A 20,937-nucleotide genomic window follows, 5' to 3' on the forward strand; every position below is an offset into this window, starting at 1 on the left:
AACACTAGAATTTTAAAGGTGACATGCTCAGCACATGATTAATGTTATGCAATTTTGAACTGCTGCACGGCTCTAGCTCACAAATTATAAGTTAAAACTATTACTATAGGCATAGTGGTTGAGTCGAAATCTCTGCTCATTCCACACCCATTCTGCGGAGATCGCATCACATAAAGGGGTGGTTCGCAGCTCTCTTTCATCGAGAACGCACGAGAAAAAGAGCACAGCCAATCGTGAAGCAGCGAACTTTCCGGAAGTAGACTTGCTGCTATTTCCGTCTGCTCGAAGAATGTATATTCAACATGAAGTGTTTTTCTTCTTCTAAAAAATGCAATTTTTCTACGAAAAAAGTCTTGCTTTCATTTCAAACTAAAACATTTTTTCTAACAGCAATAGCTTTGAGTAATCATGTTTAATAATGTTAGGTTTCTTGATGTGGTCAGTAGGTGGTGTCTGCCATGCAAAAAAAAAAAACGTGTATGTTGCAGGTCTTCAAGATGTTGAGGCAGACTGAGCCTGGTCCTCGGGTGTCTGCGTGTCAGAGGGAGCTCCTCCTGCCTTTTATGGAGGAGCACCCCTAGCGGGCGATGCCCACATGCCCTTTGGACACCTCGTTTAGAAAGAGCAATCGAAAGGAGCTCCAGAGTCGGTTTGCAGCATTCCAACACCAGGCAATCCCTGCGCATAGTTCTCTTGCGCGGTGGAAGGCTTTCTGGTGGAAGGAGCCCCACAACTCTGAGCAGGAATGGCTAAGCGGCTTGAAGAAGAGCAGACGTGAGTGCGAGCAGAATTGTGTCTCGGTGGGTCATGGGTCAACTTACACATGTCATTCGTGCTCTACAGGAGTGCCGGTGGCAGTCAGCTCTTCAACTACCACAGCCGCATTCTGCAATCGACTGTGACCTCGAAGGTAGACAGTGCATGATGCCCAGTGGTCTGGCTGTCAGAAGCGGTAAGCATTGCTTTGGACTATCACTTTTCTGTCCTGCCAACCAGTGCGCTTGTTTGCTTCTATCCATAATATGCGTTGCATCACTCGGCTGCTGCTGTGGTTGAGGTGCTAACACAATGTGCCATCGAGAACAGTGTCCGAAGCAGTTGCATTAGCAGTGATTATGAAAGCACTGCCACAAACTATACATCGAAACCCACTTCATTATTCTGTGCTGCCAACCAGTGTACTCGATTGCTTCTATCGACTATGTGTGGTGCATCACTCGGCTGCCACTGTGGTTAAGGTGCTAACACATTGCGCCATCGAGAACAGTGTTTGAGGCAGTGGTATTTGTGGCGATGACGAAAGAACTGCCACAAACTTTATTTTGAAACTCATTTGAGAATGCCAAGTGTTCCAAACCATTTCTGAGACCCTGTAGTCGACTGAGGTGTGTAGCCAGTGGATTTGCCTGCCTCCCTTCTCTCTCTTAAGTTGGAGTGGCATAGACAGCATGCTGCAATTGCAACATGTGTCAAAAAAGCACACACAAAAAAAACATTACTATGGTGATTCTATCATAACTGCACTTTCACCACAACAATCTCTACGATTGTTTGCGGCTCTCAGTTGCTGCACTGTTGTCGTTGCTGAGAACAAGAATGTGATGAAGTTTTTTTTTATGATTGGATGCCTGCAGCTGGTACAGCTAATGCGATGCCAGCTCATTAAGCTGGAACAGTGTTTTTTTTTTTGTTTATCAACAGTGTTATTAGTTTAATAAAATAATCTTTTTATGTTACCGTGTCAGAGTTTCGAATCCTTCTTACGTAAGTGTGCTGCGGAGTAAAAAAGATTCATTTTGTTTTCAGTACCCCAGCACCAACGACAGCAGTGGCATCTGTCAGCGAATGGCCCCAGCATGCTGCCTCGCATCGTAGAACAGCAGGCAATGTACCTTGACCAGTGGCAGCAGACCGACACGGTTTGTGGATACCAACTTTATTAACAGTAGATGATATTGCATGCTCACAGGTGATGCTCATGTGTGCAGTTACGTTAGACAAAGTGTAACACGCGTCCTCAACGGTATACACAAGAAATATAAATGTTGAAAACAGTTCTATGTGAACGAAATGTGTGCATAACTTTCAGATAGAATAAGCACTTGTCTTGTACTGCAGTTATGGTAAAACAGTAAGTTTGAATCGGAAGAATGTGTTAAACTCTTGTGATGGTTCCGTGTTGTCATATGATTCTGAAGCATAATTGAAAATGTGCTTATTTTAAATACACTGGAAAAAATGCTCTATACTTAACATAGCCATCATGCACATTTTGCACTTTTGTTACACATGTTTGCGGCATATTTTGCATATTGCATTTTGAGGGTTTCGGAAGGAGGTAATCTCATAAAGCCGGGCAAACGACTGTGTAGTCCTGAAAAGGGCTGTTTGGTTTTGTCTCGTGCAGAGATGGTTGGAGTTGCAAGATGCCCTTGATGAGATGAGCAAGAATGAATTCAGGCACCTTATTGGTCTGCCCAAACATTGCACATTGGTTGTGCAGTAAACCAGCACCGTTTACGGATGACATTGTGCCAGTGTATTTTCAACAGAGAGGAAATTGTTATGCACACTGAAACGTTTCACGAACGGAAGCTTCCAGCAAAGAATTTCTAGTGATGAGTTCATGGATGATAACGGCAACACATTTTTTGGTTTCCACCTCCGTGAACAGATGCACGACGCTGGCGTTAGGCAGGCTGCAGCATTGGAGATGCTTGCGGACAACACCAGGTGGCAGGGCGAGGCAAAGCAGCAGCTCGCTGATGAGGCGAGGCATCATCAAGTAGCTGCCGTGCGCCAGGCTGGTAGTCTAGCTGACGTGCAAGAGCTGCAGGGGTGTCGACGCTCTTACCGAGGCCCCCAGTGCGACACTCCAGCAGTGGCCACCAGTGGCATAAGGTACGCATTTGTACATTAGAAAGCAGCTTTTTGACTAGCCTGTGTAACCTTGTCCCTCCGTTTTTTTTTTTTTTGCGCATTAGCCATGCACTAGTAGCAAAAAAAAAACAAAAAATAGAGAGAGAGGAGCAGCTCATATAGTAAAGTAGACTTCTTAAACTGGGACTACTGTACTCATCAGCAATATGACAAGTAAGTCTATAAAGAGTAGCATGCTGTACAATGGCATGCATGCAGTCATTTTCTCATCGCTTATATTGGCGTGCCTTTTATAATAATGGCATGCCAAGACCATTGACAATTGTTTTCTTGTGGCAAATTACTATGAATTAAACTAAACGTGAAGAAGAAAGAATGAAAAATTGTGCTGCCTTCGTCTTCTTTTTCTCTTCTCGTGTTTGGTTTGTTTTGCGTTGTTCACCAAGAAAGAATTAGTGCCCAGTGTTGAAAGCCTGCTAGCCTAGCACACACTTCTACAAATGCTCCATATAGACCATTTTATAAAAGCAAATGAAATTTTTCCAGCTTTTGGGGGGTGTCAGGCTCCCTTTTTCATTCGTAGTAGTAAGAAACAAAACGCGTGCACCCAGGACCTGTGCGCCAAGTGTGGCAGCTCTGGAAGGGCCGAAGAAGGCAGGCTCCTCGCATGGCCCAATGTGGGCGGTGCTACGATCCTTACTGTGTCAATGTCAAGGTGAGTGACTACGCCTTCATTTGTTTGTGTCCTCATGTTGTTTACAGCTTCTTGCAAAAAAAGTGTGAATGCTTTCTAAATGATGTTCAGGATGGAACACAAGGCATGTACTAGCGCTTAAGTACTGGTTTTTGGTAAATTGGAAGTCTAGATTACTGGCTTGTTAGGAAGTTGTAGATTTTAAGCATGCATAGTTTGGCTGTGCTATCCTCTGGGACAGAACTCAAGAAGCTGTGTGAGAGAGTGTAAACAGGGTGTGGAGATTTGCATGCGCTGTGCTACTTGGACATGCTGTGTGTAGATATCCCTGTTGTGTTATGGAAAATAAAATAATTTTCTTCCACTAATATGCCATACAGTCTTGTGAAACTGTCTGACACTGTACAGATGCCATTTAGTCACAGAAAGTTTGTAGAGGATGAGGTTGCTTGTTAGTAGAGCTGTGTTAATAAGAAAACTTTGAGTGTGAACTTAAGTCGAGCTTTTTATCAAACAATTTTTTCATGACTTCCAAGCAAAAGTACAGTAAAAAAAGTTGCAGAGTATCCATAGGCATATAATTATGAGATAGGAACATAAGAGCACTTATTTTTGCTAGGTTTGTGAAGTACTGATGGGGTACTGCTAGTTTTTCTATAAATACTAAAGGCAATGCAGATGCCGTATTGTGTTTATGTCGATGATTTAGTACGAGCAATGTGGTGGTGACAATAATGTACCCTTGAGTGAAAAAAACTATTTTTCTCAATCTCTCCTCTTCTTTCAATTTCTGAAAATGCCCGATTGACCGGGCAATCTAGGGCATGCATCCTCTTGTTTAGGAGTTTCTTATCGGCTGCGCAGATTTTCCTCTGCTACTCTCCACGACTGTGAATAGTTTCCACAGCAACTGTAGTACTAGCTGGCATCAGTACCGGTGGGAGAGGTCACGTGCTTTCTTGCACGCGGCTTTTGTGTGCACCGGATGAATGTGTGCTTTCACAAACCTTGCGAGATAATGCTATCATGTTAAATGTACTGCAAAACATGGCCAAAAACAAAATTGTGTCGAAATCGACATGTACAACTTTTGTTTCAAGCAGCATGAGGGGAAAGTAATGAATTTGAATTAGTTGTTCGCAAACCGCCACGTTTAGTGGCCGCACTCTGAACTAGAGTAGATGTCCGGTGGCTCACCCGAAACAGGCATCCCAGCAATGCCAGCTGTCACCCGCGTTTTTCAACCTGCTCGACTCCCACTGATTCTCAGAAGCACTATGGCAGATAGCAAAGCTTCTGGCTAGAATGAAGCATCAGTGCGTTCGTGAAAGGTACAGAGGGGAGTGAAAGGAGAGGTGGAGGCAAAAAGGAGAGAACAGGAACACGTGTGGTCTGCATGCATCTTGGAGAAAGTAACGTCACGGCTCTTGCTCGCGTGAGGCCACTGCGCATTGAAAATCTACCAAAAATACAGACAACATTAAAAATATATAAAATAAACTGTGTTTATAGGAACAGTGGCTTCTTCTAAGTAATGTTTCGATGTGTTAATCAGATTTTCTAATCTTTCTTCTGTATTTCTTTAGCTTTCTCTATCTGCATGAGCATCTGCATTTTGCCTAAACCTGTTATTTCATGCCAGGTGACAAACTTTATCTTGAAGAAGGGATGGTGCTGCCTGGATCACACAGCGTGTGAAGGCTGTGGCCAGCTGCATGACAAGAGCCAGCTTTTGCTTTACGATCAGCTACCACACGTACTGTCGCTTTCCACCCCTCGAAAAAGTGTACCTGGGTAACTGGAAGTGCTGTTGGTAAGTGCCTTGTCTTTTTCCTCGCATTTTTTTTCTTTTTGCCGTGAATATGGCAACTCATCAAACGTGATGTTGACATGACGAGGCATTTAAAAAAAAATTTTTTTAACGTAAATTGTTTAGGTGCGGGGCATTCAAGCTTGCACACTAAACAAACAGTCGCATTCTCATAAATATGGTTGTCTTGAGATGTTTAGCCTGACAGTTATTATTATTGAAATAAACAGTCTGCACCATTCGAGGATTCATCATTGTTCTGTAACAATGATTGCCATTTCGCTTGCTTGCATTTTTTTTCTTTGTCAGAACCTGTTGCTGGACACGTGTCCACCATAATGGTGTAGCAGTTACGATGCTTGGCTGCTGACCTGAAGGTTGTGGGTTCGATCGAGGCCGAGTAAGTCGTGTTTGGATGGAGGCCAAGTGCGTGCTGTGTGATGTCAGTGCTTGTTACAGAACACCAGATTGTCTAACACGGAGCCCTTTACTATGGCAGTTTTTATAATTATGTCGTGGTTTTGATATGTAAAACCTCAGATATTATTACTTCTTTTCGACGCTTTCCTCTTCACAATGCATTGTCATACTGGTGAACATGAACCGTTTGTGACCTCGAGATACAAAGTGCACAATGGTAGTGCTAAGACGGTACTTGACACGACAATTACTGTGTGGCAAAAAGTTGCTCTCCCGTATGTCCTCTCTCTGCAGAGTACGTTGTGTGCCAGAATCCTCCGCGAGAATTCCCGGCCTGATGTGTTAGCTTAGTGTTAGTGCAAGGACAGTGAAACCAATACCGAAAGTGAAAGAACCGAAGATGGTGAAGGTGGGCGTGGACAGAGGAATGTCGCGCACGTGAACTGGAAAACACCGACATGCTGGAGAATGCGGCCAGCTAGCAAGAGAACAGATAGTTCGACTTGAGGAATCAAAAGGGACCTAGCTGGTGTTACCAGGCCAGCCAAGACAAGCTTCGTGCATCCCGGAGATGAAGGAATGTTTCAGACCAGGCTTAGCAGTGCTGTTCCTGTGGTGAACGAGTTAGAAGCCAGGGCGAGCAGCGGATCTCATTCCAGTGGTGGAGGTTTGGCCTTGGTGCCACGTCCAAACCGTTCTGTCATAACTGGCGCTGAGGTTGTTTTCATGGTGGCACATATGAGCGGGTCCTTCGCTACCAGGAGCTGAAAGCGTGGCCTCGGTGCTACCTCAGGTGCAACGTAGCCTGCATGTTGCGAAACGAGCAATTCGTCTTCTGCAACTGTGCCCTTATACGGCATCATTGTACAGGCTTGTACGACCCGTCAAGATCCTGCCACTTCGTGTGTGTGCCATCGACACGCTCATGGTTTACTGTGACGTTCGCCGAACATGTACTTCGTCACGCCCTGATTTTCATCGGGTGTAAATTTGGAAACATAGGTTTAGGACTTGGGTGATATTTGTATTGTCTGGCCAGTCAGAGTGTATGTAATTGTTGTGTCAAGTCGATAAATGTTTCTTGTCCTTGTCTTGGTTGTCCCTAACTGAGGACGCCGAACCATCACAACAGGCGAGCCTGGCAGGATGGCTTATTATTATTGACACAAGGTAGGCTGGCAACTATAGTAGCCAGCCTCTGAGGAGGACAATGAAGTAGTTCTGTGTGCACGTGCTCTGGTGTTCGCGTTTCTGGCCCTTGGGTTACGAAAGTAAACGCCCTGTTTTGTACCTGTGTACCTGTGTCTGTGAAATTTTCTGGTGGAGGTTCTGGGTACGGTAGATGATACGGTCCCCTGAGAGCACCCCTGATGCAAGTCCATCGAGTAGCTCAGCCCAGCTTACCCCTGTGCACGTACGTTCCAGCCGTCGTCTCCAGGGACTCGAGCCACAGCACGGTTTGCTGCCTGAACGTCTGAGGACTATGAATCAAACATGGCCTAACGTCACCGCGCCAGCACCAGCGCACCTAGTTATCAACCAGCCCAAGACGCCGAAGACATTTCACGGAGCTGCTTTTGAAGATGCCGACGACTGGCTCGAGCATTTCGATCGGGTCGCCGTCATCAACGATTGGACCCCAGAGCGTAAGCTACGCTATGTGTACTTCTTTCTGGAGGACTCCGCGAAAACGTGGTTTGAGAACCATGGAGCAGCGCTTACGTCATGGGATGAGTTTCACCGGCAGTTCCTCAATGCCTTTGCCCGAGAGGACAAGAAAGAGACAGCGGAGCGTGCTATATAGGCAAGAGTTCAAGGCCCTAACGAAAGGGTGATGACTTACATAGAGGACATGGACCGGCTTTTCAGGCGTGCGGAGCCCTCTATGTCCGAATCCAAGAAAGTTCGCCACCTAATGCGTGGTGTTAAAGAAGAGATTTTTGCCAGCCTGATTCGATACCTGCCTGCGACACTTGCGGAGTTCCATGAGGAAGCCACTGCCATGAAGAGGGCCCTTCAACATCGTGCCAGGCAGTATAACCGTGGTGTATATCCAAGTGAAGTCACTTCTGTCACTCTCGGCAATGACATTAGTGCGTTGCGAGAGCTTATGAGAGCTCTCATTAAGGAAGAGCTACAAAACATGCAGGTGACTGCTTCACCTGTAGAGCAGCTCTCCATCGCGGAGATGGTACGGGCTGAGTTACGGCAAGCCGTTCACGCTCCCCAACCGTCCGAGGCGCCACAACAGGGGCACTGCGTCGAGATGAGCTACGTGGAAGCAGTGCGACGTCCTCCATCGTGCAGTTCAACCAGCGTATTTTACTCCAATGAGCGACACGCTCAGCAAATGGAGGTAGGCTTCCATCCTCGCAGCTCGCCGTTGATCGCCAAAGCAAGACCGAGAAACAGTGACCTCTGGCGTACACCCGACCACAGGCCCCTTTGTTTCCACTGCGGGGAAACTGGACTCGTCTACCAAACATGTCCATACCGTCGTGTGGGTCTCCGTGGATTTTTGCCTAATGCCCCTTGTACACGACCTGGCGAGCCACCACTGGAAATAGAGAGTTTCATCTCGAATCGTCACAGTATCGAACATCGGTCGCAAGAGGTTCGCTCGTCGTCGCCTGCTCTCTACAGGTCACCGAGCTCAGCCTATACACGTGGCGCTCTGAGACGCCGTTCACCCAGTCCTGCAAGTCGAGAAAACTGAGTTCAGCAACCTCCAGAGGGGAGGCCGCTGATCCTTACTCTACGGAAGATCCTCCTAAACGACGACAGCAAAAAGATGTACAGACGCAGTCAAACGTGGTACGAAGAGTGATGACATCAAACATTACGGTAACTGTGGATAACGAAGAAGTAATGGCGCTAATTGACACTGGAGCAGACACTTCCGTTATGAGCATGGGTCTTGCCTGCAGGCTGAAGAAGGTTTCTACCCAGTTGGCTGAGTCGCAGATACGTACGGCAGAAGGCCATCTTCTCACTCCGGTGGGACGGTGCACAGCGCGAGTCAGTATTCACGGATTTACGTATCTCGGAGATTTTGTAATACTGCCGAGTTGCTCGAGGGACCTAATTCTCGGACTGTACTTTCTGCGTAATAATGGAGCCGTGATTGATTTGCAAGAGCCGCAGGTGACGTTTTCTACGGCACACGCTTTAGCGCACAAGCCTCACAGCAGTTACGTCAATGCTTTGAAAATTGTTGACGATGACGTCACGTTACCGCCGAAGAGTGTGGGAATTGAGGCTAGCCCGCTGCCTCTGCGCGGGCTTTGCTGCCTTTTCTGCCGTTCTCATGTCCTGACATGTCTCTCCTCCTCCGCTGTCTGCTGCGCTGGGGAAGTGGAGTGACGTTTAACCCCCTCACCCGGCACTGCGCGCGGAGTGGCGCTGCGTACAGAGTCTGTGGCGCTGTGCGCGGAGTCTCCCGGGAGGTTTTCGCGCTTCGTCGGGAGCGGGTAGAGACCTCTCTGGGGACGACATGGGGTAAGCACGCTTTTCTTTTCCGTCCGTCAGCTCCCTGTGGGGCTCGTTCGGAATTCGCCAACAGCGCCTCGCGCCCGCGGCAAATGCTTACCTTATGTCGCCCCCACCCCCTTCCCCACGCTAGGCCGAAGAGTGGTGCGGGTTCCTAGTGCGTGGCCAGGCTATGCCGACCCGTCTTTCTCCGAAGCCAATGCGAGCGCCTTTGCCCTCGCTCGAGCAACCGGGCCTTGGTCCCGGTGTCTCCGTGGATCACCTTATCCGCGGAAACGTGCACGTGGCACCCTGTGTAGTACTTTTATGCTCGTGGCGTGGATAAGCCAATTTGCTTTCCCGCCGCGCCTTTGCAACGGGCTGTACTGTTTGGTGTTGCCATAGACAATAAAGTGTTGCGACTTTGAGCAGTATCGTGTTCTCGCCACGGCGACAGTCAACGCATGTTTTGCGGCTCGCTAAGACCGGACTCACGCTAGTGGCCGTACTCCTTCGGGATACGTGTCACTACGCTGGCGCCCAACGCGGTATCAAAAGCTCTAAGCTTTTGACTGCTCTTAGCGAGTCAGTTCGCCTGCGCGATTCGGGCTCGTCGCAACATGCCGGCTTCGTGGCATGCCGCGTTGCACAAAGAGGCCACCGCCTCTATCGACGGGCGCCCTTCGGCGCTCGTCTGTGTCGTCACCCCCTTTTGTGGTGAATACACAACCTACGTGATAGCTGACACGCTATCTCGTGCTTCCTGTTTTCTGCTGAGAACCTGGATTTCGGTGCGACGGCCGCTCGCGGTGCCACAGCACATGCAAGTGTCCGGGGCGAAACAGCGGCGAAAAGGGGGAGTCCCCATGAAAATGACCTTGGCTGCAATCCAGGTAAGCGGCGCACTGCGTGGCAGCCGAGTGGAGGAACTTTCCGAAGGCCACCGTGCCGAGAGCGAACCCGTGACGCCGTGCACGCGGCGGTTGCTGGGGTCCTGAGTGGGCGTCATACCAGACTCCTCCATTTGGTAGAATGGGAATGGCTTTCGGCAGCGAAAAGCTACTGAAGGCTCAGCAAAGTGATCCGTTTCGTGTCTCGGAGAGACGGAGTGCCGTATACGCTGCTTGCCCTGCGCCGGCCGCCGATAAACCGTCTTGAAGAGGCACGGAGCGCCGTTACGCTGCTTGTTCTGCGGCGGGCGCAATTAGGGGGCTGAAACAGCGTGTGTCGCTGAGTCCCCGGCAGATTCATTTTGCTGGACCATGACAGCCTCCTGCTGAAGTATATAGCCACTGACGACGAGTCCATCGACCCGTTTAAGGTGGTTATGCCCAAAAGTCTGAGAGCCGCACTGTTGCGATCTTCTCACGACGAACCCATGGCCAATCACCTGAGTGGCTCCAAAGTTTTATGCAAACCGAGCAACAGTGTGACCTGGCCCGGCACGAAGTGTGGCTTTTATCGCTATTCCTTGCCTACCACGTCTGACAAACGGTTGAGCCAAGGGTTGGCAAGCCGCCCGGTCTTATGAACTGATTGTTAGAGAGCGTCCGTGGCGCGTACTAGCTGAAAGATCCCCTTTGGGAAAACTCAGTCGTGCCCACATCACAGACCTGAAGCCCTTTGTCACGGTCTGACGAGCTCAGCCAGCGCCCTGCGGCACTTCGCGCAAGCAACGGGCACACCCGGAGCGGCGGACTGCATTCAGACCACGCACCGGTATAATCTGAGGAAGCGGTCACCTTTGTGATTTTTTGCCGGACGGCGGGCTTCTCTGCAACCGAAGGCCCTGAGTTCACTGTCTATCCTCAGTATAGGTTAGCTTTTTTACGGCCTTTTCTCGTTAAAAAGTTGACCCCGCCCAGTCTGCTGTCAGTGTTTCTTTTTTTTTAAGTGTTCATGTGTACTTTATGTTTTTTTTGTCTAATATTAAGTGTTATTTGTATTTTATGCTCTTATTTTCTTTTGGCCCGAGATTGAGTTGTTTTTTTCTGTTTTAACTTTTTCTTTTTTTTGTGTTTCATTCGTCTACCGCGAAGGGAGGTGTGATCTTGAGTGTTGGTGCTTATGCGTGGAGAGAGAGACAAAGGACGCTTCGTGCCTACGCTCACGCAGCCATCGGCGGTGTGTGTGCGTGCGTGCTTCTGTGCGTGTGCAAGTGCGTGACGCTTCAGTGCGTGCCCGTGAAGAGTGCGCATGGCTTCCCCCATCGACGCGGACACTAGAGGTGCTCGAGGCACTGACCTACAGACGCTGTGCTCTGCTCTCGGCCTTCGACGAAGCCCTGCTGCCTTTCCCACCATGGCTCCTGCACGAGGCCAGCTGAAAGCAGCTATATGCTGCCGGCAACGCCAGAGCGCCTCGCAGCCAATTCTGGTTCGGCCTCCCTGAAAAATGGAGAGGCCCGGCTTCCCGCAACGTCCCAGCTCCGTCATCGAGCCATAAATGCGGGGCTTCCGAAACGCAACCGAAGCGGCGTCCGTCGGACTCGCGGCTGAACAAGACAAGCAACGAGTCATCAGAGAGCCCTCTTCCGTGCCTCTTACCTCGCACTCGGGCATCGCACCTACCGAATATTGTCACGCCCTTCCGCCCCTCCGCGCGGTGGACGCTGTCCCGCTCCAGCACCACGAACACTAGTCCCACTTTCCTGTGCCCCCTTTCGCAATTATTTTTTTAGTGTCATGTGTTTATTTTGTTATTAATGTTTTTTTCTCCTTTGTCATCATTTTTTTAGCAGCAGTAACAGGGCTGGACTGAGATTAGCTGTCGCTCATATCAGTGTCATTTTAACTGCATGGTTGACGTCCGGCTGCCTTTTGCAGACCGGTAAAGGGCAAATTTAGGAGAGGGGGATGTGGGAATGGAGGCTAGCCCGCTGCCTTTGCGCGGACTTTGCAGCCTTTTCTGCCGTTCTCATGTCCTGACATGTCTCCTCTCCTCCGCTGTCTGCCGCGCTGGGGGAGCGGAGTGACGTTTAACCCCCTCACCCGGTAGCGGATGTTGACTGTGGCGCTGCGCGCGGAGTCTCCCGGGAGGTTTTCGCGTGCTGTGTTGGGAGCGGGTAGAGACCTCTCCGGGGACGACATGGGGTAAGCACGCTTTTCTTTTCCATCCGTCAGATCCCTGTGGGGCTCGTTCGGACTTCGCCAACAGCGCCTTGCACCCGCGGCGAATGCTTAGCTTATGTCGCCCCCCCCCCTTCCGAACGCTAGGCCGAAGAGTGGTGCGGGTTCCTAGTGCGTGGCCAGGCTACGCCGACCGGTCTCCCTCCGAAGCCAACGTGAGCGCCTTTGCCCTCGCTCGAGCAACCGGTGTCTCCGTGGATCACTTTTACCGCAAAGACGTGCTCGGGGCACCCGGTATAGTACTTTTATGCCCCTCGCGTGGATAAGCATATTTGCTTTCCCGCCGCGCCTTTGCAACGGGCTGTACTAATTGGTGTTGCCACAGACAATAAAGTGTTGACTTTGAGCAGTATCGTGTTCTCGCCACGGCGACGGCTAACGCGTGCCCTGCGGCTCGCTAAGACCGGACTCACGCTAGTGGCCGTACTCCTTCGGGATACGTGTCACTACAAGAGTAGCGTGTTGACCTTGGTAACCTGCGACGTTTTTGATGAATTCAAAGACTATGAAGATATTGCAGAGGCAAATATCCCGCTGCTGCTCAAACAAAACATCTGCATAGCCTGATGCCTTGTTTGGTTAGAGAATAAACCCTATCGAGTTCTGCTGACCAACTTCAGCAATGAGCTTCAGCACGTCTTTAGAGGCACTACTGTCGCTTTCCTCAGTGAAATCGCCGACTTTTCCGATATCGGCACATTGGATACACTTCACCGCATGCAAAAGCTTGTGCTGACGTGGGAAGCCGCATTCACGTTAATCCAGACTTGCCAGATTCACGAAAAGAGCGGCTGCTAAACCTTGTGAAGGAATTCTCGGACTGCTTCTCCACAGCATCGAAAGTTCAGCGTACCACCGTTACACAACACTGCATTGTTACCGAGGAGTTGGCACGGCCTCTTCGTCAGCATCCATACCGTGTGTACCCGAAGGAAAGAGAGGTGATTAAGCGTCAAGTTCAAGAAATGCTGAATGATGACGTCCTTCAACCCTCGACAAGTCCGTGGGCGTCACCTGTTGTCTTAGTAAAGAAGAAAGACAACACACTACGCTTCTCCGTTGATTAGCGACGGCTTAACAAAGTCACAAAACATGACGTTTACGCCCTGCCACGGATTGATGACGCCTTAGGCTGTCTACGCCATGCCCAGTTCCTTACATCATCAGATCTGAAGTGAGGGTACTGGCAAAATGAAGTTGACGAGGGCGACCGTGAGATAACCACGTTCGTGACTCCTGACGGGCTCTACGAATTTAAAGTGCTGCCTTTCGATCTCTCTTCCGCTCCCGCCACATTTCAGCGCATGATGGACACTGTACTAGCTGGACTAAAGTGGCAGACGTGTCTTGTATACTTGGATGATGTCGTTGTGTTTTTAAGCACATTTGACGAGCATCTTTCAAGGCTAAAAAGTGTCCTCACTGCAATAAGGAGAGCGAACATTACTATCAAGCTCGAAAAGTGCTACTTCGGCTATCAGGAACACAAGTTTCTCGGCCACGTAGTGAGCCCGGGGGGTGTTTGACCAGATCCGAAGAATTCGGCTGCCGTTGCTGATTTCCCTCGTCCTGTAGACAAGAAGGCTGTTCACCGATTCCTCGGACTCTGTGCATACTTCCGCCATTTTGTCGAAGGATTTTTGAAAATTGCGGAACCTCTTACAAGACTGACACGGCCAGATGTGCCTTTCGTATGGACGGAAAAACAACAAGCCTTCGTAGAGCTACGCAATCGACTGCAGACAGCTCCAGTGCTGGCACGATTCGATGACACTGCCGACGCCAAGATCCACACAGACGCCAGCAACGTAGGAATCGGAGCCATTCTAGTTCAATGGCAGAATGGCGCAGAGTGTGGGATCGCTTACGCGAGCCGCAGTCTCAGAAAAGCAGAGGCTAATTACTCTACCACCGAAAAAGCGTGCCTTGCTGTCGTTTGGGCCATTAGCAAGTTTCGACCCTACCTATACGGCCGGCCATTTCAAGCGGTCAGTGACCACCATTCGCTCTGTTGGCTTGCCAATCTACGGGATCCATCGGGCCGCCTCACCCGCTGGAGCTTCCGCCTTCAAGAGTACGACATAATGACATGAGCATACAGATGCTGACTGCCTGTCTCGTGCACCTATTTCCCAGACGTCATCTGACACTGAACAAGATTTATTGTTTCTTGGCATCGTCGATGTGATGCTGATGGCTGAGCTTCAACGTGAGGACACTGAGCTACTTCCTGTCATCCAGCATCTTCAAGGAGAAGACGTTATCGTTCCACGCCTGCTCTCGCGTGGTTTAACAACGTATTGCGTGGGGAAAAACGTTCTCTACAAGATAAATCTTGAGAGCAGCCAGGAAACTTTCCTCCTCGTCGTTCGGCACTGCGTGAGGAAGTTTTGCAGGCGTGCCACGACGATCCTTCGGCCGGTCACTTAGGCTTTGATAGGACATTAGCACACATCCGACAGAAGTACTACTGACCACAGCTGTATTCGTCTGTTCAGCGCTATGTCCGTACCTGCCGTGACTGTCAGAGGCGTAAAGTTCCGCCCATTTCCTCCAACCTTTAGATTTACCTCGAGCACCATTTCAGCAAGTGGGAATGGATCTTCTTGGTCCATTCCCTACATCATCCTCAAAAAATAAGTGGATAATCTTCGCAACTGACTATCAGACTCACTATTCAGAAACCAAAGCTGTGCCTAGGGGAACTGCAGTTGAAGTTGCCAGATTCTTTGTCCACGACATTGTTTTGAGTCATGGTGCACCTGCTGGTCTCATAACCGATCGCGGAGCTGCATTTACGGCAGAGTTATTGCAACAAGTCACCAAGCTGACGCACACCAACCACCGGAAAACAACAGCTTATCATCCCTAAACGAACGGCTTGACGGAGAGGTTAACAAAACACTGGCCGACATGCTATCTATGTATGTTGATGTAGAGCACAAAACGTGGGATGAAGTTTTGCCGTACGTCACGTTTGCTTATAACACCGCTGTGCAAGAGGCCACAGACCTAACACCATTCGAGCTTGTTTATGACAGTCGCGTCACAACACCGTTAGACGCTATGCTCTCCATAGACCAGGACACCAGCGGAAATGACAGCGTTGACGACTTCGTCGAGAAAGCCGAGGGATCCCGCCAGCTTGCACGGAACCGCATTCTCGTGCAGTAAGATATCGACGCTCCCCGCTACAACCAAGGCCGAAGGAACGTCCACTATGAACCAGGTGACTATGTACGAATGTAGACACCAGTTCGACATCGTGGGCTTTTGGAGAATCTATTGCGATGCTACTTTGGCCCTTACGAAGTTGTGCGCTGCCTCAGTGACGTAAATTACGAGGTAGATCCCCATAGCTCCGACACCAGTTTAAACCGAAGACGTCCACGTCCAGAAGTAGTCCATGTAGTACGGATGAAACCGTACCACGCCCGCAAGTTATGAACACTTCGAACTTTTTCTTTATTATCCACAACAGCGAGGGCTTATTTTTTTTTTTTTTTGTTGATATGATCTTTTTTTTTTTTTCACGGCCACCTCTAGCATCTCAGTCAATCGACCGGGACAGTCGCTCTTGAGAGGGGGGAACTGACACAAAGTAGGCTGGCAACTATAGTAGCCAGCCTCTGAAGAGGACATTGAAGTAGTTGTGTGTGCTGGTGTTCGCGTTTCTGGCCCTTGGGTTACGAAAGTGAACGCCCGGTTTTGTACCTGCGTACCTGTGTTTTTGTGACAATATTACAGCCATTACTCAGATTCGGGACTGAGCCATGGACAAGGGAAGATTTTTTGCATTAGATAGGGAGCTAGGGCATGAGAAGAATGAATGAGTTGTGAGAATGAGTCGAGAAAGAGTGTGTCCTAGCTCGTGATGAAGGTGAACGAGAAAGAGAACAGGCAAAAAAAAGCACTGAGCGACAATGTCAACTTCAGGAACAAGAGCTGAAAATTTTGGAGCTGAAGCTGCGAGTTCAGGGAAGCGAAGAAGGAGAGTCTGCTGAGGCTAGCGAACCAGGGTGATCTAACATGTGCACTGGAAGTGTGTAGCCCTTGTAAGCCGATACCGCCCTTTAATAAAGCACAGGATGATCTCAACACCTACCCACTACAGTTTGAGCGTGTCGCTGTCTACCAAGGATGGCCCCGTGTGAAATGGGCTCTGTCATTAAGCCTATGCATAACTGGAGAGGTCCTAATTGTGATAGGCCAGTTAGATTCTACAGCTGTGTTGAATTATAACATAAACACCCCCCATATGCAACAGCATATGAGTTGCCAAATCCTGTGGCTACCGAAATCCAAGAACGTGCAGTTTCAATATTATCAAATGACCATTTTCCAAAATGAACGGCTGAAAGACCCACGTGACATAAGTGTTATTTGGCTTAGGAACGTGCCTTCCTGTTTTCTGGCTCCCTCTGGCTAGTGTAGCATAGCATAAGCCACTTTTACTAGAGCTCACCAGGGGGTGTGGCCATAGAAAATACATGTGTAATTTTTTAAGTTCTAGCTTGTCCAAATTTGGTCAGATTTACACGGGGTTTTCGGCACTGTATTCCTCTTTAGTGTATGGAGTAAATGTTGCAGACAGATTTTCTACTCAAGCTTTTATTTTTTTAACAAACCAGAGGCAAACATCTACAAAAATTTCACTTTTATAGTCTCATTCTTTTTTGTTGTCTACTAAAGATGATAACTCAATTATTGAAAAAATTTTCTGCAACAATTCCTTCCTTTTCTTTTCCTAATTTTTATGTGGATCAGTCCAGTGGTTTGCATTTTATAGGCTCAAAAAGTGTTGTGTGCTTTCTGTGTGTATTTAAAATTTGTACCCAATTCAACAGGTGCGACGTGACTTCACCTGGTGCCACCTATGCTCGGGGATACTACACCTTACCACTAACCACTCATGTGGGTGTATTCATGCGTAGTGTAAAAAACAAAGGAACACACTGACTGCACTTAAAAGAGCTTTTTTTTTTGCGTGTGTGTGTGTGTGTGGGACGAAAGAGGTGAGGGAGGGTTGTAATGGTTTATTTCTTCTAGTTTTTTTCTACTTTCATGCCATCTGTTGAGCATGCGCCACGCGACAATGAAGGGGAATGCTGTGTGTGCGCCCCAAATACAAAGCAGCGTTTGGATGAACACTTTCTCAAAGCTGGGACACCCTAACAGGTTGTCCAGAAATGCTCTGTGTTCAGAGATGACTGTTATCAAAGTGGTTATTCTCTGATTGTGCCTAATCATCATATTCAGCAGAGCAGGGGTGTGCTGTGGTTACAGAAATAACAGCCGTGGCTTCTGCAGCAGAGAGACTTGTCCACGTTTGCTCCTCTCAGGCGATTGGGATGACGCAGATTCAATGACAAGCATGACATACACATATAGAACCACTTGCACCTGGTTCGACTGGATTGGCACCGAAGGGGAAGAGCAGCATCGGGGTTAATCGAAATGCTTGGTCTATTGCAGAAATATATATATATATATATATATTTATATATATATATATATATATATATATATATATATATATATATATATATATATATATATATATATATATATATATAGTGGGGAAAAAATATTACGCGGACCCGGATAGAGTAAGAAATAGGCAATAAAGACTTAGGTTGGTTTGGCACTGTATAGTTTCATCTGGTGGACCAGACTTCGGTTACTTTGACAAAGTATGGTCGTCGAGACAAAACGTTAGGGAAAATATATAGTGACCAACCAACGAAAGTCCTTACTCCCTATTTCATATATTCATATATATACATATATATATACATATATATATATACATATATATACACACACACAGTCGAATCTCATTAATTCGAACACGGTTAATTCGAACTAACAAAGAGGTCCCGTCAAAGCTATGTGTGCTCCAATGTGCGAAAACGGCCGGTAATTAGAACGCGCAAGCACTTCCGACGAATAATTCGAACATACTGCGCTCCGAAAATGCTCTCAGCACCGCTGCGGCACCTGCGACACCTCACCGCTGCACGCGAAAGGAAGGAAAAGGAAAGAAAAGGCTGCGGTGGAATGTTTGCTCTCTCTCTGGCAACCACTGGCGACATGGCCAGTGCTGGCCAACACTGGCCATGTCACCTGGGTCGTTTGCCATGTCACGGTGGAGGCTGGGTCCTGGTTAGTCTCTTTGTTGATGATGACTCCGGAGGACGATATTGACTGTGTCGTGGCGATCGACAACCTCGACCACGCTGCGACTTTTCAGAGAAAGCAGTTTGAGTTTGATTTTCTTTTGGTGGACTGAACAGGCAGTCTCGTGGTAATTGAAGTTCCCTGCAGTGATGTGTATTGGAGTCCAATTTTCTTTGTGATGGTTCTGGCCGGCAGGCCTGACTGGATCGACATGGTCACAAGTTGATCCCGACACACTTGCTTTTTGTCTCGCCACGTATTCAAAGACAGGGCAGGAACTGGTGGATTGGTCAACGAAACATATAGCACTATAAACGACTGTCTGCGCATTTTTCTGTGGGTCGAGAGGGGCCTGTGTCCTACTCGACTTCTGCGTCAGCGTATGGTGAAGTTCTCGCGCTGACCTGCGACATGGCTAGTGCTGTTGCAGAGGTTTCGCTGTTGATTTCTTGAGTGGTCAAGTCGGCACTCTTTGAAGCCTCGCTGCGCAAAGGCGGGCGATCATCAACGGATGCTGTTTCAACAGAGGGCTTGGGCTGCACATGTCGGTGTTCAATGAAGTTGATGTCAGACTTCTTACAGACCTTCATGTCTTCTGAAAACTCTTCTCTGAGCAATTCATTAGGGCCCTTACGTTCAGCCAATGAATGCATCACATGCAGATCCACATCAGTCTGGTCAAAGAAGATGTTGATGGAATCTATTGAGATGCGCATACTAGGTGATAGAACGTCCACTGTAACGTGGGCTTGTGCATCCACGTGCTCAAGGGATGGTGAGCATGGGTACAGATTTCCCAATCGATATAGATGCGAAAAGCCCTCGACCATTGGCATGAGTATTTTGGCGCCCAATACTGAGGCAAAGCCAGAGCATGGCTTAGTCCTGTGTCGTTACCAAGCCCAGCTGTATAGCTCTCTGCAGGCCAGCTGCAGCACGCAGTTACAGCCTCGAGGCGAGGCACTACCTGAGCTTCGTCCTCGGGGAAGATCGAGCTGGATTTGCTGGAGTTGCAGGGAATCCGGCTGAAGGCGGCAGGCAGGGCTGCACTCCATTCTGCCCTGGGCTGCTGCCTGACATCTTCGTACCTGTGCCATGCCGTGGCATCATTCCGAAGGCGGTCCACGGCCACACCCCACTTCTCCTGCTCGGTCCGTAACCTGTAAAATTATGGTAGTTTGCAGAGTGCTGGTGATGGTTGGACGGCAGGTAAAAATCCAGAGTTGCTAAACTCCCAAGTTGTTGTGAGAGCTATGCGAGGACACACCTGAGATCTCTGTGATTCTCAGCTGAACTGGATTCTATGTGTTGTGAGGCGGCCACAGCCAGCAGGGAATTCATTGCACAAAATGTCGATACAGCAGCAGGACATATCATGGAACTGCACGCTATCCAGACGTTAGGCTCAAAGCAGAGTTGTGCCAAGGTACGTCTCAACTGCGGCGTGCTATTCGATGACCCTGCGAAGCCAGTGGCAATGTTGGGGAAGTAGGAGGTGTCAATTGTGGTTGCGATAGCGGGTTACTTCTCCAAGGGAGCTTGTACAGCATCCCAAATCTGCTTGAGGGGTTCATAGAGCATTGAACGAGAGGGTGTCGAGTCGGAAAGCATAAACAGTGTTCCCGGGCAAAGGGAGAGTACGCGCTGCTTTGGCGATGCCGGGGTGCGCCAAGGAAGCCCAAGCGACATACCTGCCAAGTCTCCCGGGTTGGCCGGGAGACTCTCGCATTTTGACCGTTTTTTCCGGTTGTATGGTTGTCATGAAGATCGCCCGGAAATCGAAATTTCCTTGCCTGATCTGGCCGCATTTATAAAAAAGCAGCTCAACCCGCTCCAAGCTTTTCGAACCTATACCCCATTTTAATATAAATGAATTTAAGAGGTGTTCATGTAAACATATAGTATAATCTCAGTGATGTGAAACCGCGGCAGATACGAATCCTTGAAATTTTCCAGCCAAATTTTACTATGACCACTGGGCCTCAATGTTCCGACTGCATTTTCTATTCACGGCAGGTGATACGAACTGTAGTACCGAAACCGTCATATGAAGGCCAAGAGCAGCGTACTCGAAGCTTCAAAAGTACGCTTGCGACCGGCGCACACACTTTCTTCTACAGTGCCTGTGATTGTCGTTGCCACAACCGCTGTGGACGAAACTGCAGTCGATCTTGACACGATCATGTATAGCCACGACGTAACTAACAGAACCCCAAAAGTGTGTGCTCAACCAGTCAAAGCAACACTGCTTTCCGCAAACTCTGCGTACAAAACTGTGGCAGGTGCAATCGTAGATGGCATAAAACGACTTAGTTTTGAAGGCGCTTGCGCAGCCAAGCACATGAGGATTGTAAAAT

General features: G+C 48.7%; 3 protein-coding genes across 6 annotated transcripts in view; 2 read left to right on the forward strand and 1 right to left on the reverse strand.

The window, feature by feature from the left end:
- Positions 1 to 773, forward strand: part of LOC142814640 (uncharacterized) — a 43,160-nt gene extending 42,387 nt beyond the window's left edge. Inside the window, exon 3 of the mRNA XM_075893711.1 lies at positions 489 to 773. Within this exon, the coding sequence (XP_075749826.1) occupies positions 489 to 581 (93 nt within the window). The 3' untranslated portion in view covers positions 582 to 773. The remainder of the gene's footprint in view (positions 1 to 488) is intronic.
- The window catches only part of LOC142814639 (disintegrin and metalloproteinase domain-containing protein 10-like), a 260,313-nt gene that overhangs the window by 85,076 nt on the left and 154,300 nt on the right, over positions 1 to 20,937 (reverse strand). The gene's annotated exons all lie outside the window — the stretch shown is intronic.
- LOC142814638 (uncharacterized) overlaps positions 5,248 to 20,937 on the forward strand; it is a 199,052-nt gene continuing 183,362 nt past the window's right edge. For all 4 annotated transcript variants that reach the window (XM_075893705.1, XM_075893707.1, XM_075893709.1 and 1 more), the window contains exon 1: positions 5,248 to 5,387. The gene's annotated coding sequence lies outside the window, so the exon portion shown is untranslated. The remainder of the gene's footprint in view (positions 5,388 to 20,937) is intronic.

Source organism: Rhipicephalus microplus, chromosome 4, assembly GCF_043290135.1.
Source record: "Rhipicephalus microplus isolate Deutch F79 chromosome 4, USDA_Rmic, whole genome shotgun sequence".
NCBI lineage: Eukaryota > Metazoa > Arthropoda > Arachnida > Ixodida > Ixodidae > Rhipicephalus > Rhipicephalus microplus.